This window comes from Carcharhinus amblyrhynchos, chromosome 28 (genome assembly GCF_965287045.1).
Source record: "Carcharhinus amblyrhynchos chromosome 28, sCarAmb.v2.hapA, whole genome shotgun sequence".
In the NCBI taxonomy this organism is placed as follows: Eukaryota; Metazoa; Chordata; class Chondrichthyes; order Carcharhiniformes; family Carcharhinidae; genus Carcharhinus; species Carcharhinus amblyrhynchos.
The window spans coordinates 2,956,952-2,978,495 of record NC_137351.1 but is presented as its reverse complement, the minus strand read 5'-3'; the positions used below and the strand labels follow the sequence as shown (position 1 = coordinate 2,978,495).

Sequence of the window (21,544 nt, the reverse complement as noted above, 5' to 3'; positions counted from 1 at the left end):
TTGCCAACACCACCCCCCCCCAACTCCTCCCAACCATCTTCCAAGACCACAAGGATATTTTGATCCAGAAGTTATTTGAAATGATGGTATGTGTAACTGATTTGATGCTCTTCCATGATGCTATGCTTTAATCCTGAGTACTGCTATATGTATTTTTGTTCATAGGAATTGCATTTACAATTTTTCTTTTAACTATTAATGTCACAAGGAGGTTTACTTTAACATTGCAATGATGTTACTGTGAAAATCCCCTAGTCACTACATTCTGTGGAGGAAACTCAAAGTGCTGACACATCCCAGATCCCCTTCATCTGAAGTACTGTATTTGTAATGTATGTCTTTTGTTTTTTTTGTATTGTTTGCATGTTTTATAACAAAACTAGTTTGGTAAATACATTTTAATACACTTTAAGTCTGGGTTCCATTTACCTTTGCAAAATATATTAAATAGAATTATTTTTTAGTATTTCTAAAGTAATCCAGCCACCAAAAACAAAGTTCCCCGCTTCAAATAGGCACAGCAGGAGGCCATTCTGCCCATTTAATCCATGCTGGCTCTTTGTGGAGACATCAGCTGGAATCTTACCACCGCACCAGCCATGAGAATTGAAGTGGGTGAGGGAAGGACATCGGAAAGGCCTGTTGACCTCGCGTGAGATTTTACGGTTTCAGGACGAGTGAGGCTGTAAAATTCCACCTGATAGTCATTGGGTAATTGCTGTGTGGCACCTAATGTCACGAATCCAGGATCCAGTCTATACCATAAGGTGAGTTGACTGAGAGAGGGACCTCAGTCCAGTGTAACCCAATCAGTCTGAAATAACCATGATGTGGAGATGCCGGCATTGGGCTGGGGTGGGCACAGTAATAATCTCACAATACCAGGTTAAAGTCCAACAGGTTTATTTAGTAGCAGGAGCTTTTGGGAGCACTGCTCACCTGATGATGTAACACTGCACCGAAAGCTCACGCTCCCGAATAAATCTGTTGGACTTTAACCTGGCGTTGTGAGATTACTTGTTGTGAAATATCCAGATTTGGTTCGTTCCAATCTAGAGAGGGAAGGCTGGAGAGTGAGTGGAAATCTTCAGGGTTCTGTGGCGCTGTGTCTTTACCGGGGCGGGGAGTGTTAAACACTTGTAATAACAGAATGAGTAACAGTCAGATAGACAATGAAACGAATTCTGGTTACTCAGCAAACCGCTGACGAGGTCAATGACACTTTCGGAATAGACCTAACGAACCCTTGTTAATCGCGAGAAGTAGCAAAGTTGATTGAACTGAACAGCCCAGGGGAAATAGTCTTTCACTCAACAGAATGTTGGTTTCTGGGCAGAGAAACGATTACAAAGTTTAAGTTGGAACTTACTGAGGTTGCATTGAGTGTCGAAGAACGGCTCACAGGAAAGTCCAGATAAAACCTATCTCTTTCATGATCGTTTTGAAACACAGACTTGGTGAAAGGGACATTCCATCTCTCACTTCCAGCTTAGAATCAGGGATTTCTAGTCTCCACCCATCTCCCGACTATTGCTGCTCTGACTCCTGCTCGTGGTAAATGAACTGCAAACCAGAAACCCGGAGAGAAGTTATTGGGGCAGCTGGATTATTGAGATCACTGTTCAGGAGCACACTGACATTTGGGAGCTTGCAGCCTGAGAGGTGACCTGGTACAAGAAGCAAAGGTAAGGAAACCACTTTCCCTCCCGTGTTTGGGGAGGAAAAAAAACCAAATAATCTGGGAATTTTGGGCCATGGTGCCAAATCAGTCAGGGGGGTAGTGGAGGAATGTCAAGTACATTCTGTTTAGCATTGTGGAAGTACATTAGAGTGCCAAGGTCGAGATTAATCCAATAGTGGAATTTTCTTACAGGAGAGGGGCATGTTGCAAAATTCACATCGCCTAGTACGCCTGTCCACACTTCCCAGCGATTTTTGTTTGGTAACACTAAGTTAAAGTTTGTTTGTTTATTCGTGAGACAAGTAGGCGTACATTAACACAACAATGAAGTCACTGTGAAAATCCTCTCGTCGCCACACTCTGGCACCTGTTTGGGTAAACTGAAGGAGAACTTAGCATGGTCAGCCCATCGAGTCGGCACCAACCACAATCCCACCCTATCCCCATCACCCCATGCATTTACCCTAGTTAACCCCCTGACACTATGGGGCAATTTAGCATAGCCAATCCACCTAACCTGCACATCTTTGGACTGTGGGAGGAAACCGGAGCATCCAGAGGAAACCTACGCAGACACGGGGGAGAACGTGCAGACTCTGCGCAGACAGTGACCCAAGCCAGGAATCAAACATGGGATCCTGGCGCTGTGAGGCAGCAATACTAACCACTGTGCCACCCCAGCAAACTAATTCATTTTGGTAGGAAAAACATGGGAATTGCGATGTAGAATGAAGGGTACAATCTGAAAGAGGGAGTGCTTTGTTTGAATAAACCACTGAAAACTCGGGCTGAAATGAACAGGTTAACAGAAACAGGCCAAATGAAACACCATCTTGAATAAGATGAGGGCCCCTCAAAGATGCACTGGGACACTGGTGACACAGTGGTTAGTACTGCTGCCTCACAGCACCAAGAACCTGGGTTCTATTCCCAGCTGGGATCACTGTCTGTGTGGAGTTTGCACATTCTCCCTGTGTCTACATGGGTTTCCTCCTGATGCTCCCAGTGACTAGGGGGCACAGCCTCAAGATAAAGGGGAGGCGGTTTAGAACGGAGTTGAGGAGGAACTTCTTCACTCAAAGGGTGGTGAATCTCTGGAATTCTCTGCCCGTTGAAGTGGTGGAGGCTGCCTCGCTAAATATTTTTAAGAAGCGGGTTGATGGGTTCTTGATAAGAGAGGGGATTAAGGGTTATGGGGAGAGGGCGGGAAAGTGGAACTGAGCCACAACAGATCAGCCATGATCTTATTGAATGGCGGGGCAGGCTCGAAGGGCTAGATGGCCTACTCCTGCTCCTATTTCTTATGTTCTTATGTCCTCCATATTCTGAAAGATGTGTGGAATTAAGTTGATTGGCCATGCTAAATTGCCACTTAGTGGCAGGGGGACTAGTAGAGTAAATATGTGGGGTTATGGAGATAGGGCTTGGGTGGAATTGTGGTCTGTGCAGACTCGATGGGCCGAATGGCCTCCTTCTGCACTGTAGGGATTCTATATGAGGAGAGACTAAATTGGTTAGGATTATATTCACTGGAGTTTAGAAGAGTGAGAGGGGATCTCATAGAAACTCATGAAATTCTAACAGGATTAGACAAGGTAGATTCAGAAAAAATGTTCCCAATGGTGGGGGAGTCCAGAACTACAGGATCATAGTTTGACGCTAAGGGAATGAGATGCGGAGAAATATTTTTCACTGAGGGTGGTGAACGTGTGGAATTCACGACCACTGAATGTAGTTGAGACCAAAATTTTGTCTGATTTCAAGAAGAAATTAGATATAACTCTTGGGGGCTAAAGGGATAAAGGGATATGGGAGGAAGGCCGTGGGGGGGGAGGTGGAATCAGGATATTTAATTCAGTGATAACATAACTACATAAGAAATAGGAGCAGGAGTAGGCCATCTAGCCCTTCGAGCCTGCCCCGCCATTTAATAAGATCATGGCTGATCTGAAGTGGATCAGTTCCACTTTCCCGCTTTCTCCCCATAACCCTTAATCCCCTTGCCTACCAAAAACCTACCTACCCGTGACTTAAATATATGCAGCGAGGTAGCCTCCACCACTTCAATGGGCAGAGAATTCCAGAGATTCACCACCCTTTGAGTGAAGAAGTTCCTCCTCAACTCTGATCTAAACTGCCCCCCCTTATCTTGAGGCTGTGCCCCCTAGTCCTGCTGTCCTTTCTGAGCGGGAAGAATTTCTCTACCTCTACCCTATCCATCCCCTTCATTATCTTATACGTCTCTATAAGATCCCCCCTCATCCTTCTAAACTCCAATGAGTACAAACCCAGTCTATTTAGTCTCTCTTCATAGTCCAACCCCCTCATCTCCGGTATCAGCCTAGTGAACCTCCTCTGCACTCCGTCCAAGGCCAAAATATCCTTGCGCAAGTGCGGCGACCAAAACTGCACACAGTACTCCAGCTGTGGCCTCACCAGTGCCCTGTACAGTTGCAGCAAGACCTCCCTGCTTTTATATTCTATCCCCCTCACTATGAAGGCCACGATCAAGATGAATGGCAGAACAGGCTCAAAGAGCCAAATGGCCTATTCCTGTTTCTACTGTCCCAAACCACAGAAATCATAAAGGAAACCTTTCAAACTTTAAATTAAAATGTAAGGGAGGCAATGGCCTAGTGGTATTATCGCTAGACTATTAATCCAGAAACTCAGCTAATGTTCAGGGGACCTGGGTTCGAATCCCACCACGGCAAATAGTGGAATTTGAATTCAATAAAAAATATCTGGAATTAACAATCTACTGATGACCCTGAAACCATTGCTGATTGTCGGAAAAACCCATCTGATTCGCTAATGTCCTCTAGGGAAGGAAATCTGCCGTCCTTACTTAGTCTGGCCTACCTGTGATTCCAGAGCCACAGCAATGTGGGTTGACTCTCGGGCAATTAGTGATGAGCAATAAATGCTGGCCTGCCACCAATGCCCATGTCCCACGAATGAATTAGAAAAACAATGTACTTCCCGGGGTCTGCAATGCCCTTCAGCCTCCCACACAGTGCCTATTGATTATGGAATGTTTTATGTGCACAAATCTTTGAAGGTGGCTTTGGAAGTTGAGAAAGTGGATAACAGAGCAAATTGGGTCCTTTCCTTTTATGAATAGGGGCCTGGAGTACAAAAACAAGGATGTTCTGACAAACCTGTAAATCACCCTGGTTCAGCCTCAACTGGGGAATGACATCCAGTTCCAAGCAGCCCAATTTAGGAAGGATGGGCATGATAAGAGAGAGAAACGTAGAAACTAGCAGCAGTAGTAGGCCATTTGGCCCTCTGAACCTGCTCTGCCATTCATTATGATCATGGCTAATCTTCAAATTCAAATCCTGCCCCGCCATATCCCTTGATCCCTTTAGCCCCCAAGAACTATTTCTAATTTCACACAACATTTTGGCCTCAACTACTTTCTATAGTAGTGAGTTTCACAGATTCACTCCCCTCTGGGTGAAATTCACCACTCTCTGCACGATAAGAGAGAGGGAGAAGAAAAGATTCACAAAAATAGTTCCAGGGATGAGGAACTTTGGTTACCTGGAAAGGCTGGAGCAGTTGTGGCAGTGCTCCTTGAGGAAGGGAAGATGCTAGAGATTTTCAAAATTGTAAAAGGTCGAGAGAGAGTAACCAGGGAGAAACTCTTCCTGTTGGCGGAAGGATTGAGAGGCAGAGGAGGCTGATTTAAGGCGTTTGGCAGAAGAAGTGAAGGTGAAATGAGGGAATTTGTTTTGTACACTGCGTGCGATTAGGATCTGGAATGCTTCGAGTGTGTTGGAGGCTGCTCTTTAAAGGAAAATTCAGTCATTATCTGAAGGGAAGAGATGTTCAGGGTTACAGGGGAAGAATGTGGGTGGCACGAGACGAGCTGTTCTCACAAAGGGCCAGCACAGACACAATGGGTCAAATGGCCTCCTTCTGAGCTGTAACCATTATATGAAAATGTGATTTTGGAGGACACTCAGATGATCACATTTGGATGGGAAGTTGCAGTGCAGCATGGAGTTAGTCATAGAGACAGGGGCTACTCAACAATGAATAAATGGAGGGAGGACTGTCATGTGTCTTGTGGGGGAGGAGGAGATGGAGGAAGAAGTAGTGGAGCATTGTGTTGTATTGCAAAGCCTTCCAGAGGCTGGGTTGATACATCAATCCATTGACCAAGGTATAGGGAATCTCGAGTCTTGCTAATGGAAGCATCCTTCACTTGAACACACGTGATCCTGGATTTGGCTTACAAATCACCTTTCTCGCAAAGAACAAACTCATGTAAGAGGCTTGTGGCACAGAGATGTGTCCTTTTTCTCCTCCTTGCTTAGAAGACAAGTTGTCATTGGCAACACGATGTCTCTTTGTACTGTACACCCATTTCTTGAGTCTTAATTTCCTCAAGACATTGGAATTCAAGAAGTCTGTGTTCAGTCATCAAACATTTCATTATATTGAGTCAATATAACTGAACTCAGCCATAGTGTATGCCATCCAAGTGAGCCACAAAGTGAAACTACTGACATGGCACCTTGCACTAGTGGCTGCTGTTACATGGCTAAGATTGGAGTGAAAGCAGGCCGCTGCTCGCGTGTGTGTATGTCTGTGGCTGAGGTGCCCATGGTGGTGGTGGGTCTTCGACGCTGTGGTGCAGGCTGTCCCACCCGTTTGCCACTCTTTGCCATTCCAAAGAGTCTGGAACACACATTAATGGCTGCCAGGTGCTCTTTAAATCGGGCCTGCCAGGTCAAACTTTCACCTCACTATGTCCACCACCCCTCATTGGACAGCGAGCATGCCCTCAGGCCACTGTTGAGTCACCTCTTTGAAGACCGTGGTGAACGGTGAGTGCTGACATGGAGAAGAATCTGGAAGTGATCACGACATTGAGGGCCTGACCCTGAAATGAAAATCTAACACAATAATATTTTTTACAATTAACTCAGCAAGCTGCAAATGAGGATCTTGACTCCTGTTCATAAGATATAGGAGCAGAATTGGATCATTTGGCCCATCAAGTCTGCTCCACCGTTCGATCATATCCTCCTCATCCCCATTTTCCTGCCTCCTTCCCGTAACCCTTCAACCCAGTACCAATTAATTGAAGCAATGTGAGGCAACCACCACATCTGAGGCAAATACTTCAATCTGATTTGCTGAATAGGTTGAACAAAACACTGGAGAAAGTTGTGGAATTGTTGAATATCATAATCCAGGTGCAAGAACATGACCTCATGGCCTATGAGGAATATAAATCATTGCATAGGCCTCAGCGAGAGTAGTGTTCAATTATGGACACTGCTTTTTAGGAAGGATGTCAAGGCCTTGGAGAGGATGCTGCTGGAGATTTGCTGGAATGATACCAGGGATGGGAAACCTCTGTCTTGTGGCAGGACCAGAGAAGCTTGGATGGTTCTATTTAGAACAAAGAAGATTTGGCCACAATTTAAGAGAGGTGGTCAAAATCATGAAGGATTTTGATGGAGTAAATAAGGATAAACTTGCCACTGGGATGGGGATGGTTGCCAGGAGATACCAACTTAAGATAGTTGGCAAATGAAGCAGAGAGTAGAGGTATGTGGAGCAAGGAGGTCGTCATGTACTGGCACACATTTAATATATGGAGGTAATTAGGAAGGATTGAATTGCAGGGCTTAGCAAGGCATAGCAGGGTGGGCCATCCAGACAGTTGTAATACAGTATTATTGTTTGGAATTCTCAGTCAAAAATCCTTCCACAACTGCAATCATTTTAGTCCCTCGTTCAAGTGTGGACTCAGCACTTCAGGAAAATTTGTACCTTTTGTTCTGCCCCGCCCCCCTCCCCCTGCTAAATATTTGGGTTCCCCAGTCACCCCTACAGGTGGGACACATCCTATTCCCACCAGCATTCTTTAAATGACTTGTATGTCTAAATTATAAGAGGAAACCTCCACAACTTTGCTGGGAGTGTTGGTCCCATTCCACCACACTCATGCCAGTGTTGAAGACTCTCTGGAACTCACTAGGGCATTGTACTGACTTTTATCCAAATGCACATCGCAAAACAGCTGTGGTGTGCTTGTTAAATCTCCTTCCATGTGACTTCTCTGGGAGCAGAAGCTGCCAACAAACTGATGGAGCCTGTTATTATCATAATGTGATCATAAACATTGACCTTTGAGTCAAACTTCTTGGAAGCATTCTGAAGGATGATGACAGTTGGGATTGATGGTTTTGGAGATGTCATTAACCTTAAGGTTACAAGGGAGTTGGAGGCCACGTTTTTAATGTTGGCTAACTTATGCAAGTGAGAAATGTCTTTGCTCTCTCTGAATTTCATAGATATTCATCTTCTTGTCTGCTGCAATGTACATCACAGCATTATAATGGTATGACAGTGAATGATACAATGGGAGGTATGAATCTTGTGGTTATATCAGAATGCACTCTGATATTACTTTGATCAATGTGTCATGAGAAGGACACAATAATTGCATTTGCACTTATTTCAATGTCGTTAAAAGTATGCTATAAAACAGCCACTAGTTTAATTCCATCACTGTGAAAAATGAATCCTTCCACATAATCTCACTTGGCATTATCTGACAATAAATCGGGGAATACAGCATTTCGTATTCCCAGCTCGGGTCGCTGTCTGTGTGGAGTTTGAACGTTCTCCCCATGTTTGTGTGGGTTTCCTCCGGGTGCTCATGTTTCCTCCCACAGTCCAGAGATGTGCAGGTTAGGTGAATTGGCCGTGCTAAATTGCCACTTAGTGTCAGGGACTGGCTAGGGTAAATGCATGGGGCTATGGGTGGGTTTGTGGTTGGTGCAGAATTGATCAGCCGAATGGCCCCCTTCTGCACTGTAGGTTTCTATGATTCTTATAAGTATAGATGCATTGTCATAGAATTCTACATGATCCCCATAGTGAAGAAGGAGGTCATGCAGCCAGTCGAGTCCGCACCAACTCTGAGTATCTTACCCAGGCCTTCTCCCCATAATCCTGTACATTTACCATGACTAATCCAGCTAAACTACACATCTTGGGACACTAAGGGACAATTTAGCAGGGCCAATCATCCTAACCTGCACATGTTTGGAGTGTGGGAGGAAACTGGAGCACCTGGAGGAAACCCATGCAGACACAGGAAGAATGTGCAAATTCACACTGACAGTCACCCAAGGCTGGAATTGAACCCGGGTTCCTGGCGTCATGAGGCAGCAATGCTAACCGCTATGCTGCCCCATTGAGATATAATGCATGATGCCTTTTTTATCTCACAGCTCATGTGTAACTTCTTTTTCAAGGTTGCAATATTTAAAGTTAGAATCTATTTTTCTGAGGTTAAATAAAGTTTGGAGAAATCAGTATATCTGGCCTTATTTTCAGATCTGTCAGCCTATAAATCATTTGAAGCTGAAAGGATAGCAATGTTGTGTTTCAGATGTTATGTAAAAGTTAATTCCATAAAATCTTTTAGGGGCATTAATATAAAATCTGGATTTACTCATTAATTCTATGAAACAGAAGCTGATTAATTAAATACAGCAGTAAAGTTTATTTATTAGCCACGAGTAAGGCTTACATTAACACTGCAACAAAGTTGCTGTGAAATTCTCCTAGTTGTCACATTCTGGCGCCTGTTTGGGTCAATGCATCTAACCAGCACATCTTTCAGAATGTGGGAGGGAACCCACGCAGACACAAGGAGAACATGCAAACTCCGAACAGACAGTGACCCAAGCCAGGAATTGAACCTGGGTCCCTGGCGCTGTGTCATCCACAGTTTCTTGTTGCAACGTAGTGGACAGTACAAACCAGAGAGAACCAGACACAGAATGCTTCTCAGAACTATCATCGTTTCAAATGTTTATTGCAACCAGATTTATGAGAATATTGTAAAATCCTAACATTGAATTACTTTAGTCAATTATATAAAACCCACAGGTTGTAAATACTGCCATAATTGCAATAGTTACCTTTATTTCAGTGTTGAATTCACCTTTAGATACTAAAATATAAAAGCATTAATTACTTAACTGTGTAAAAGTCTCAGCTGCACAAAAGCCTAAATTCTCGGTTTCCTGTCATTATGACTTAAGTTTTAAATGAAAAAGCGAGTGACTGTATATAATTACTACATCAAATCACATATAAAATTTTGTGTAATTCGGATTGTTACATAGAGTGACACTGCATTTATAGCACAGACTGAGGCCATTCGGCCCAAATAGTCTATGTCAGTGCCTAGACTCTGCATGAGTCTCCTTCCGCTTTACTTCATCGAACTCGTTCAACATCTGTTTTATTTTTCCTCCTCTCCCTCTTTCCCTTAAATGCATCTGTACAATTCACCTCAACTACTCCACGTGGTAGCAATTCCACATTCTAACCATGCTGCTGGTTTAAAAAAAGATCTTGTGAACGAATACCTTCTTGGATTTTTTTTGTTGCCAGTCTATTTGTCATCCCTAATTTTGGAATGTCTTACAAGTTTAAACATTGTCCACTTGCCAGGATGGGTGCGGCTCCAGTAACATGAACCTCAACAGCATCCAGGACAAAGCAGCCTGCTTGATTGGCATCCCATCCACCATTCATGCATAGCATACCCAGGATACACTGCAGAAACCTGCCCGGCTTCCTATGACAGAATCTTCCAGATCTTCAATCTAGAATGGCCCTGGCAGCAGATACATGGGAACAGCACCAACAGCAAGTTCCCTTGCAGATCACTCACCATCCTGACGGGTTAGGTTGATTGGCTATGCTAAGAAATTGCCCCTTAAATGTCCAGGGATGCGTAGGTTAGAGGTATTAGTGGGTATAATATGTAGGGATATGGGGGGGTAGGGCCTGGGTGGGATTGTGTTCGGTGCAGACTCGATGGGCCGAAGGGCCTCTTTCTGCACTGTGGGGTTCTATGATTTATAATCTGACTTGGAACGGTTTCACTGTCAGTGGATCAAAATCTTGGAATTCCCTCCCTAAGACCACTATGGGTGTACCTACACCACATGCAGAGGTTGAAGAAGACAGCTCACCGGCACCTTCATTGTTTCTGTAAGATTTGTACCAATTATTGGTGTATGCCCAGATGCTCTCCTTGGCTAAACTAAATTACTTTCCAGCATTTGTTATGAGAATAGTTTTCTACATTACCAAGCTGATTCTGGGGATGGGGGGGACTGATTGGCTAGGCTAGGTTTTGGTGGCGTTCAGATGAATGAGGAGGGATTTCATAGAGACTTAATTCTAACAGGACTAGACAGGGTAGATGCAGGGGGGATATTCCCAATGGTTGGGGGAGTCCAGACCAGGGGACACAGTCTGAGGATTCAGGGTAGATCATTTAGGACAGAGATGAGGAGACGTTTCTTCACCCAAAGAGTGGTGAGCCTGTGGAATTCATTACCACAGGAAGTAGTTGATGCCAAAACATTGAATGTATTCAAGAGGCGAATGGAATCAAAGGTCAGGGAGAAAAAGCAGGAATAGGCTATTGAGTTGGATGACCAGCCATGATTTTAATAAATGGTCTCCTCCTGCCCCTATCCTCTGTTCCAATGTTTCTCGATGGCAGTTCGGAATGGGCAATGTATACTGGCCTTGCCAGCAAGGCCCACATCCCATGAAAGTATATAAAAACATCTGCTCAACATCTACCCTATCAAATGTCTTAATTTGTTTAATAAACTGTATTGTAATATCCTCAACATCCCCTTTTCTGGTGAAAAGAGCCCCAGCTTGTTCAGTTCTTCCTGATAGCAATAACGTTTTGGTTGCTGACCCTGCGCACATGCTATGGGTAAAGGGTATCTGAGATCATTACCCTTTGGCCTGAAGACATGCTAAGTTTGAATACACTCTACAGCTGGGAATACTAGACACTGATGCCAGTTCAGCAACTTTCCTCACTGCGGCACCAAAGTGGCGACTTCCAGCTCCTCAGAATGATCTGAAGTTTAGCCCAAAAGAAAGGTGAGCTCTCAGCCTTGCTCCTGGTTTACCGTCACTTCTATGTTGTGGTCCCAAATGTTAATTGCAACAATTGGGTTGTGGTGGAAGAATTAAGCACAGTAAAAAGTCTCTCAACGCCAGGTTAAAGTCCAATAGGTTTATTTGATAGCAGAAGCTTTTGGAGCACTGCCCCTTTATCAGGCGAATGGGAGTTCTGTTTACAAATGGGGCATATATAGATACAAGCTCAATTTACAGGATAGTGGTTGGAATGTGAATCTTTACAGGTAATCAAGTCTTAAAGGTACAGACAATGTGAGTGGAGAGAGGGTTAAGCGCAGGTTAAACAGATGTGTATTGTCTCCAGCCAGGACAGTTAGTGAGATTTTGTAAGCCCAGGCAAGTCGTGGGAGTTAGTTATTGTGACATGAACTCAAGATCCCTGTTAAAGCTGTCCTCGTGTGGGGAACTTGGCTATCAGTTTCTGTTCAGCGATTCTGCGTTGTGTGTCGTGAAGTTCGCCTTAGAGAATGCTTACCCAAAGATCAGAGGCTGAATGCCTGTGACTGCTGAAGTGTTCCCCGACAGGAAGAGAACACTCCTGCCTGGTGATTGTTGAGCAATGTTCGTTCGTTCATTGTCGTAGCATCTGCACGGTCTCCCCAGTGTACCAGGCCTCGGGACATCCTTTCCTGCAGCGTATCAGGTAGACAACATTGGCCGAGTTGCAAGAGTATGTGCCGTGTACCTGGTGGATGGTGTTCTCACATGAGATGATGGCATCCATGTTGATGGTCTGGCATGTCTTGCAGAGGTTGATGTGGCAGGGTTGTGTGGTGTCGTGGTCACTGTTCTCCTGAAGGCGGGGTAGTTGGCTACGGAAAATGGTCTATTTGAATTTATGCGGTTGTTTGAAGGGGTTAACATATGAGGAGAGATGAAAGAGTTTGGCCTTGTACTCGCTGGAGTTCAGAAGGATGAGAGGGGACCTGATCGAGGTATATAAAATTTTAAAAGGGATTGATAAAGTAAACGTAGACAAAATGTTTCCTCTTGTGGGGCAATCTGAACGAAGAAATCATAGGTATCGGCTGAGAGGCGGTAGATTTAAAACTGAGATGAGGACGAACTAATTCCTGCAGAGGGCGGTGAATTTGTGGAACCCGCTGCCCCATAGCGCGGTGGAGTCTGAATCATTGAATGGTTTCAAGAAGGAGATAGATATATATTTAAAGAAAGGGGATATGGAGAACAGATGGGGAAGTGAATTTGAGACCAGGGAGAGATCAGCTGTGATCTGATTGAATGGCAGAGCAGGCTCGAAGGGCTAAATTTGCTTATCTTTGCTCCTAATTCCTATGTTCCTTCAGACCCTTTGAACGTAATCCTAAACTACGGAGTATATTTTCCTCTTTGTGTAAAATTAAGAAATATTTTACTAAGTTATCTTAATGAACCAAACAGTTCATCAAATTCACATTAAGTTTATAAAAAGGGGAAAATAAAGTCCACTGAAGGTCTTGTTACCATTCTTGGAAGACAGACCAGTGAATGTGTTTGTCTTGGTTTTCCAGATACTCTGCTTATATAAGCCCCTTGTATTTTTTCAACAATGCAATTTCCTTTGTGAGAAGAAGAATTGTAGATTACGTATGTCATCATTTTTTTTCCCTTTTTATTCCTGTAGATCTCGAGAAATTGGACTTGGCACGTTCTGTAATACGGAAAATAGAATGCCTGAGTTGAAGAGAGACCTCTATGGTTGGCTTACTCTGTGTCTGCTCCTACAAGGTAATAACCACTGATGTCTTGAGAAGGTGTGTGTCTGAAACATGCATTAACAATTTACATCTGTATCGCTTGTTGCTCATGGAAATTACACCTGAGAATATCAGAGGGCAACAAGTGAAACAGGAAGAAGAATGTTGAGTGGAGAGAGCAAAAACTGGGACAGATAAATGAGTTTTGAACAGCACGAAAGGAAGTCGTTCAGCCCATTGTGCTTGAGTTATTTCTTTGATTAAAGCTGTCCAGTTTAGTTCCACTCACCCCACTCTTTCCCTGTAATATTTTTATTTTCAATACGTATCCACAATTCCTTTTTCAGTAGGCTTTTGATGAGAGTAACTGAGGTAGAAAGAGAAAATGATCTTGGGAGGGCAAAAATGTGTTCTCAGCAGAAAGCTAATACTTGCTTGGTCAGGAATTTGGTGCATTTTTGACTCTGCTCTGGTGTTTTCCCAAATGAGAATGAGTAATCCAGGCATTTTCTGTTTTGTTCCCCAAAAGTGCAGAAGGAAGCCATTCAGCCCATCGAACCTGCATCAACATTCCCACCCCATTCTCATAACCACACTTATTTACCCTGCTAATTCCCATGACACTAAGGGGCAATATAGCGTGGCCAATCCACTTTGCAGTGTCATGGCGATGCAGGGGATTGCATTGCTGCCTCACAGTGCCAGGGACCTGGGGTCAATTCCCAGCTTGGGTCACTGTTTGTATGGAGTCTGCATGTTCTCCCTGTGTCTGCGTGGGTTTACTCCAGGTGCTCCAGTTTCCTCCCATAGTTCGAAAGACGTACTGATTAGCTGCATTAACCACGCTAAATTCTCCCTCAGTGTACCTGAACGGGCGCTGGAGTTTGGCGACTAGGAGATTTTCACAGTAATTCCACTGCGGTGTTAATGTAAGCCTACTTGTGACACTATTAAATAAACTTTAAGGTCACTTGTACCTCGTTGGAGTGTGGGAGGAAACCGGAGCACCTGGAGGAAACCCACCTAGATATGGGGAGAATGTCTGTGTGGAGTTTGCACAGTCACCAGAGGCTGGAATTGAACCCGGATTTCTGGCGCTGTGAGGCAGCAGTGCCAAGGCACTGTGCCACTGTATGTTGCAGCAAGGTGAAATTTATATATCAGAGGTGTAAACTCGGAACGTGAGATGCGCTGCTTTGGTGTGGGGGGCTGGCGGGGGGAGAGGGGGCGGGGGAGTGTGTTATGAATTGTGCAGACATCAATTCAGGACCTGAATCATGAAATAAACTGCTACCTTTTATGCTAATTCACACTGGAAACTTGGCGTCAAAACAAAATTACAATGTAACTATTTCCAAAGGTAGCAGATATCGGCCTGCCTCTGTTTTGGTCCAAGGTTAAGACAGCCTGTTAACAACCCTGGTGTCATGTTTAATCCTGAGATGAGGTTCCAACTTCATATTGTGAGACACCCTGAGACTGGAAATTCACAACCAAGGTTAACAGACCTGCCGATGGTCTGTCAAATTATCTGTCCCGCCAGCTGGGGGAGTTGGAATTTTTGGCCATCTAGCCTAATATTTTGTCTCATACTGCTCTTGTGAAACACCTTGAGGTATTTCACTAAATGAATCTAAGGGTGGAATTTTCCCATTCCCCCACCGATGGAATCATAACTGGCAGAGATGTGGGGAGGGGTGACTATGTAAAGGTCCATTTGATCTCGGATGGGATTTTCCAGCCTCGGAGTGAGTGCGACCAGAAAATCCTGCCCTCGGTTGTTATTGTCTCGATAATAGCTAACACTGAACAGCAGGGTTTTCCAGCCACTCACTGGCATGTTTTCCAGTGGCAGTTCAGCCACCAGTGGGATCTTCCTGCCAATACCTCCAGTGTTTTGCGTGGCTCACCCTGTCCCGTCACTGGGTAACTGGCCACGCAGGGTGGGGACGTCACCTTCAACGGGACTGGAAGATCCCATCAGAATGAAGGGCTGGAGAATCCCACCCTGAGACGTTTACTGCTATTGAGAGCCGGAACTGCACTGCAATGGCGCAGCGACCATTCTCTAACAAGTTACAAGTTATGCTGATTTTTGGGTCGTATTTTCAGAACTGATGTTAGGAAGTGCGGAGCCTGTTTGGGAGCCTATCCTCCAGGCAAGGCTGAAGGGATGACAAGCAGGACTTAATTAAAGGAAACAAATAAACAAAGCACTTGTATTTTTCCACTATCTTCTAACACCGCAGTGGAAGATCTCGATGAATTTGCTAAAAATAATAACAGTTACATCTCCCATGGAAGCATGCTGCCAACATATCTGTGTTAGGAGATACAATTCAGATTAAATCAGTCCAAAATAGAAATAGCTGATAATGAGACCCTTGATTTGTACTGCACTGAAGTATCCACATAGCTGTCATTGACTGGTCTAATTTTGAATTATCCTTGAATTTGAATTGTTTCACGAAATTCTGCTTGCTGATTAGTTTGTTTATTTATTAGTGTCACAAGTAGGCTTACACTAACACTGCAATGAAGTTACTGTGAAAACCCTGTAGTCACCACACTTCGTTGCCTGTTTGGGTACACTGAGGGAGAATTTACCACGGCCAATGCACTTAACCGGCATGCCTTTCAGAGTGGGCAGGAAACCCATGCAGACACGAGGAGAATGTGCAGACTCTGCACAGGCAGTGACCCAAGCTGGAAATCGAACCGGATCCCTGGTGATGTGAGGCTAAACATTGTGCCACCGTACAGTCCCACTGAGGCTGTGTCAGTAACTTGAGTGAAAGGTCCCAGTGTCTGGCTGTTTGGGAAATTAGTGCAGCTTGTTGGGTTGTGGCCACATATCCACAGTCACTCAAAAGATGATATTGTACGTTATTAAATACTAGTGTGGGAATGATCTTTATTGAGAAAGTGGATGAGGGTTAATTGCCTCCTCATAATGTGTAAGCTCATAAAAAAAATCTACACCTCCTCAACCATAAAATATTAAAGCGAATGCTGGAATCTGAAACAAAAACAGAAAATGCTGGAATATCTCAGCAGGTCTGACAGAGTCTGTGGAGAGAATTTAGAGCCAACGTTTCCAGTCTAGATGATCCTTCATCGGTTATGTTGGTTTTAAGGGTGAATTCTGACCATGAATGCAAAGTTATTGATGTTAAATCTGGACTTTACAATCACAAACAAAGCATTGACATTTAGTGCATTAGTCATACCTCAGAAGAGATCAGATAAGAATGGAATAGCTCCAAAGGAATAAAGTATGCAGGAGTCATTAGACCTCAAGATCCGACATTCCGGTGTTAAAATAACACAGCCAATGTTGAAACGCTATTCCAACGATACATTTCTAGTCAGGTAAGAGGGAGCAATGAGCTCTGACAAAGGGTCATCCAGCCTCTTAGCCTTGCCTCCATTCTCTCTCTCATAGATGCTGTCAGACCTGCTGAGATTTTCCAGCATTTTCTGTTTCTGTTGTGAAAAGGGATCATCGTTAGTGTTTTGATTTGATTTATTATTCACATGAATCGAGATACAGTGAAAAGTAAGGTTCCTTGTGTGCTATACAGGCAAAGCTTACCATTTGTAGAGTACATGGGGGAGAAGGAGAGAAGAGGGTGTAGGATATAGTGTTGCAGTCGCAGATAGCATGTAGAGAAAGATCAGCTTAATATAAGATAAGCCCATTCAAAAGTTTGATGGCAGCAGGGAAGAAGTTGTCCTCGAGTCAGTTGGTACATGATCTTAGACTTTTATATCTGTTCCCCAATGGTCGAAGGTGGAAGAGAGAATGTCCCAGTGTGTAGGGCCCTTGATTATGCTGGCTGCTTTTCCAAGGCAGTGAGAAGTGTAGTTGGATGGGAGGCTGGTTTCTGTGATGGACTGGGCTATGTTCACTACCCTTTATAGTTTCTTGAGGTTTTGTTCAGAGTAGGAACGATACCAAGCTGTGATACATCTGAAAAGGATGCCTTCAATGGTGCATTGATATAACGAGAGAAATTTCTTTACTGAGTTAAACAACCATGAGGAACGCAAGGAGCTACCCTGAATGTGTGGAGAGTTGTATTACGTCAGTCTGAATTCACTTTCATGACAAAGCACCCAATTTGGACAATGAAGTCTCCAGGCAAATAGAACGTTCAGTGGCGTCTTTAACAAAAAGCTTTCATGGGCCTTTGAACACTGCAGCCTCTGTCAGTTAGACTTTGAGAGAGCAAAAAACAATGGCATATTATTTGGAAAGTTAACTCCTGTATTCAAAATGTTCCTCTCTTCCTATGGTGGTATGTGGCATAGTGATTAGCCCTGCTGCCTCACAGTGCCAGGGACCCAGGTTCAATTTTGGCTTTGGGTATCTATTTGTGTGGCATTTGCATGTTCTCCCCATGTCTGCGTGGGTTTCCTTCGGGTGCTCCGATTTCCTCCCACACCCCAAAGATATGTGGGTTAGGTTAATTGGTCCTGCTAAATTGCCTCTTAGTGTCAGGGAGACTAGCAGGGTTAATACGTGGGGTTATAGGGATAGGGCCTGGGTAGGGTTGTTGTCAGTATAAGCTCGATAGACTGAATGACCTCCTTCTGCACTGAGGGATTCTGTGATAACCTGTTGCCTCATTGTGCACCATGTAGAAAACATTCTTGAAACATAGCAATCATATCTTTTTTAATGTCTTTTATATTGGGGCTATTATAAATGTGTAACCGTGTGACCTTCGGAAGAATATTGTCAAGAGTCACTTCCTGTTCCCAGCTGCTCTTTATAGCGGCTAAAATCACTGCAGTTTCTCTCTCTTATCACTTTCTCCTTCATTACTTTCCCCAGACTGATTTTCTATTATAACTGTATTCGAAGGGATGTCCTGTGCAGGTTGAGTATCCTTTACCCGAAACTTCAGGGGCTGATTGCATTTCAGATTTCAGATCATTTTGGTTTTTGGATACTGCATATAACCTTGTGTTACAATAGTCTAGGTTAGCTACAGTCTAAAGAAAATGAAGTCAAGTGTATCATAAATAGTAAATGCATGGAACTTGCAATAAGTTTCTTTTTGACACATTCACCACAAAAAAAAATCACAAGATAAACAGTGCAGACCTAGACTTCCTGTATTAAAGGTCGATGAGGTTTAATTGGGTGGCATGGTGGCACAGTGGTTAGCACTGCTGCCTCACAGCGCCAGGGACCTGGGTTCGATTCCTGGCTTGGGTCTCTGTCTGTGTGGATTCTGCACATTCTCCTCGTGTCTGTGTGGGTTTCCTCTGGGTGCTTCAGTTTCCTCCCATAATCCAAAAGACGCGCTGGTTAAGTGCTGAATTCTTGCTCAGTGTGCCAGAACAGGCGCCTGAGTGTGATAAAGGATATTTGATCTGTATATCTATCGTTATCTACTCTTCCTGAATACAATTGACAGGAGAGACATCTCACTGAAGCTTTTCATCACAGCAAAAGCCAGAATGTCAAATGTTCTGATGTGTCCAAGACCAGCTGTGGGAACAGATCTCTCTAATCAACAATATTCAGATTTTTTGCAGCCATAACCCTTGGTTAACATCCTTCAATGGATGCTCAGAAAGGGGCATTTTACTAAGTTAATTTAGTAATATATATATAGCCTAATTAATGGAAACTCAAGTTAACTCTTTAAACTGTTTTAAAAGCAAAAACTGCAGATGCTGGAAATCTGAAAACAGTAAAAACAGAAAGTGCTGGATGAACACAGCAGCTCCAAAGATGTGTGGGTGAGATGGATTGGCCATGCTGAATGTGCAGGGTTACGGGGATAGTGTGGAGAGGAGGGCCTGGCTGGGATGTTCTGTTGGAGAATCGATGCAGACTTGATGGGTCAAATGGCCTCATAGAAACATAGAAGATATGAGCAGGAAGAGGCCATTTGGCCCTTTGAGTCTGCTCCACCATTCATCGCGATCGTGGCTGAATGTCCAACTCAGTAACCTAATCCTGCTTTCTTCCCATAATCTTTGATCCCATTTGCCCCGAGTGCTACATCCAGCCACCTCTTGAATATGTTCAATGTTTTGGCATTATCTACTTCCTGTGGTAACGAATTCCACAGGCTCACCACTCTTTGGGTGAAGAAATTTCTCCTCATCTCCACCCTAAATGGTCTACCCCCATATCGTCAGACTGTGACCCCTAGTTCTGGATTCCACCACTGTTGGGAATATGCTCTCTGCATCTATCCTGTCTAATTCTGTTGGAATTTTATAAGTCTATAAGCTCCCTCCTTTCGTTTGTCTGAACTCCAGTGGACGTAATTCTAACCTAGTCAATCTCTCCTCGTACATCAGTCCAGCCATCCTGCCCCCTTCTGCACTGTAGGAATTCTATGGTTGCACATTAAATCCCACTAAAATTGATGCCAGATGTGGTTAGCACTGCTGCCTCATAGTGCCAGGGACCTGATTTGCTTCCAGCCTTGGCTAACTGTGTGGAGCTTGCTCTCCACGTTTCTGTGTGGGTTTCCTCCCTCTCACGGTCCAAAGATGTGCAGGTTAGATGGATTGGCCGTGCGAAAAAATTGTCCCTTAGTGTCAGGGGGTCAAGCTAGGGTAAATGCATGGGGTTGCGGGGATAGGGGCTGGGTCCGATTATGGTTGGTGCAGATTCAATGGGCTGAATGGCCTCCTTCTGCACTGTAGTGATTCTATGATTCTGACCTCCTGCACTGTAGGGACTCTATGCGCAGGTTAGGTGGATTGGCCATGCTAAATTGCCCCCTAGTGTCTCAGGATATGTAGGTTAGAGGGATTAGTGGGGTAAATGCATGGGGTTGCGGGGATCAGATGTGGAGTGGGCCAGGATTCGATGCTCTGCTGGAGAGTCTGTGCAGGCCCAATGGGCCAAATGGCCTCCTTCAGCACTGTAGGGATTCTGTCATTAGAGCATCAGCATTCCTCTAGAAGCCACTCCATCAAAGGTGAAACATTTTTGGAATGGTATTAAATCCCAAAGCATCAATTGCAGTTGGAAATTTTATCAAATAAGAGCCACATGTGGCCCAATCAGTTTTGACATCCAGTCTCTGCTCCCATTGGTTATCCTGGGCCTTTGAGCAACATCACCTGAGGAATTATAAGGGAAGTTTTTAGCTGGGAAGTTCCCCAGAAATTCTTCCAAACTGGTGATGCGCAGAGAACATCGAACTCACTGTCAGAATATCGGTTAGCTAATCAAGGAGGTTCTTCTCTTTCTAGCGAACCCCTGCCCCTCAAACACCCCCTCACAACCACCCCCACCACAGGTGTTACAGTGATAGAACACTGTCTCACCAAGTAGCAGAATTCTAGGCTAGGTTATTATGAGCTGAATCAATTGTTTAAACTTGTGCTATTGCATTGAAGTAAAGTCCTTATGCTCAGTTTCTTATTCAGATATACGTATTGTGCAGTTTACAGCATAAAGATTACAACTGTTTCTTCTGCTTGTGCCAACACATTTACAGGAGCGGAAGTTTTTATAATAAAGAATTCAGGCCTTCAATGCTTGGAAGCCTCTTTAGAGGGAGATCAGGTGCTGACAGACGGATGCAATCCTGACTCGCTGCTCCAAGACTGGATATGGAAGGAAAACTGGCTTTTCAATCGAGGGACCCAAAGATGCCTTTCTGCAGGCCTGACCCTGACTGTTCAGACCGCAGCCTGTGAGAATATAACCAGCCTCATTTGGATGTGTACCAAGCGCAGGCTGGTCCACGTGGCCACAGCTATGTACCTGATTGCTGACGGGAGCACCGTGTCGCTCTCCAAAGAAAAGAGAAATTCCAAGTGGAGCTCGCCGAATGGTACAGGCATTTGCGAGAAACCATTTCAGGGTAAGGCAGAGGGCAGAGTGGGTCATGAGCTACGCAGCGAGGACATTCAGATCTCATTTTTGATGCTCTTTTCAGGTCCTAGCAGCTGATTAAGTGACCTGTTAGCAATCGTAGAAGTAGAGAAACTTGCAGCAGGGAAGGAGGCCGATACACCCACTGTTCCACCTCCTGGGCAGCTGGTAGCTGGGGCCACCACCACCTGGAGGTTCCCCTCCAAGGTGCCCACCGTCCTGACTTAGAAATATATCGCCATTCCTTCACTATCGCTGGGTCCTGGAATTCCCTCCCTAACTGCGCTGTGGGTTTACCCC

At 44.4% G+C, this 21,544-nt stretch overlaps 1 protein-coding gene across 1 annotated transcript in view; it reads left to right on the top strand.

Moving 5' to 3' along the window:
• Positions 1-1,314: 1,314 nt before the first annotated feature.
• The window catches only part of LOC145359566 (organic solute transporter subunit beta), a 29,210-nt gene continuing 8,980 nt past the window's right edge, over positions 1,315-21,544 (top strand). Inside the window, exons 1-3 of the mRNA XM_080214229.1 lie at positions 1,315-1,685; positions 13,311-13,414; positions 20,865-21,233. Of these exons, the coding sequence (XP_080070355.1) occupies positions 13,357-13,414; positions 20,865-21,233 (427 nt within the window). The 5' untranslated portion in view covers positions 1,315-1,685; positions 13,311-13,356. The remainder of the gene's footprint in view (positions 1,686-13,310; positions 13,415-20,864; positions 21,234-21,544) is intronic.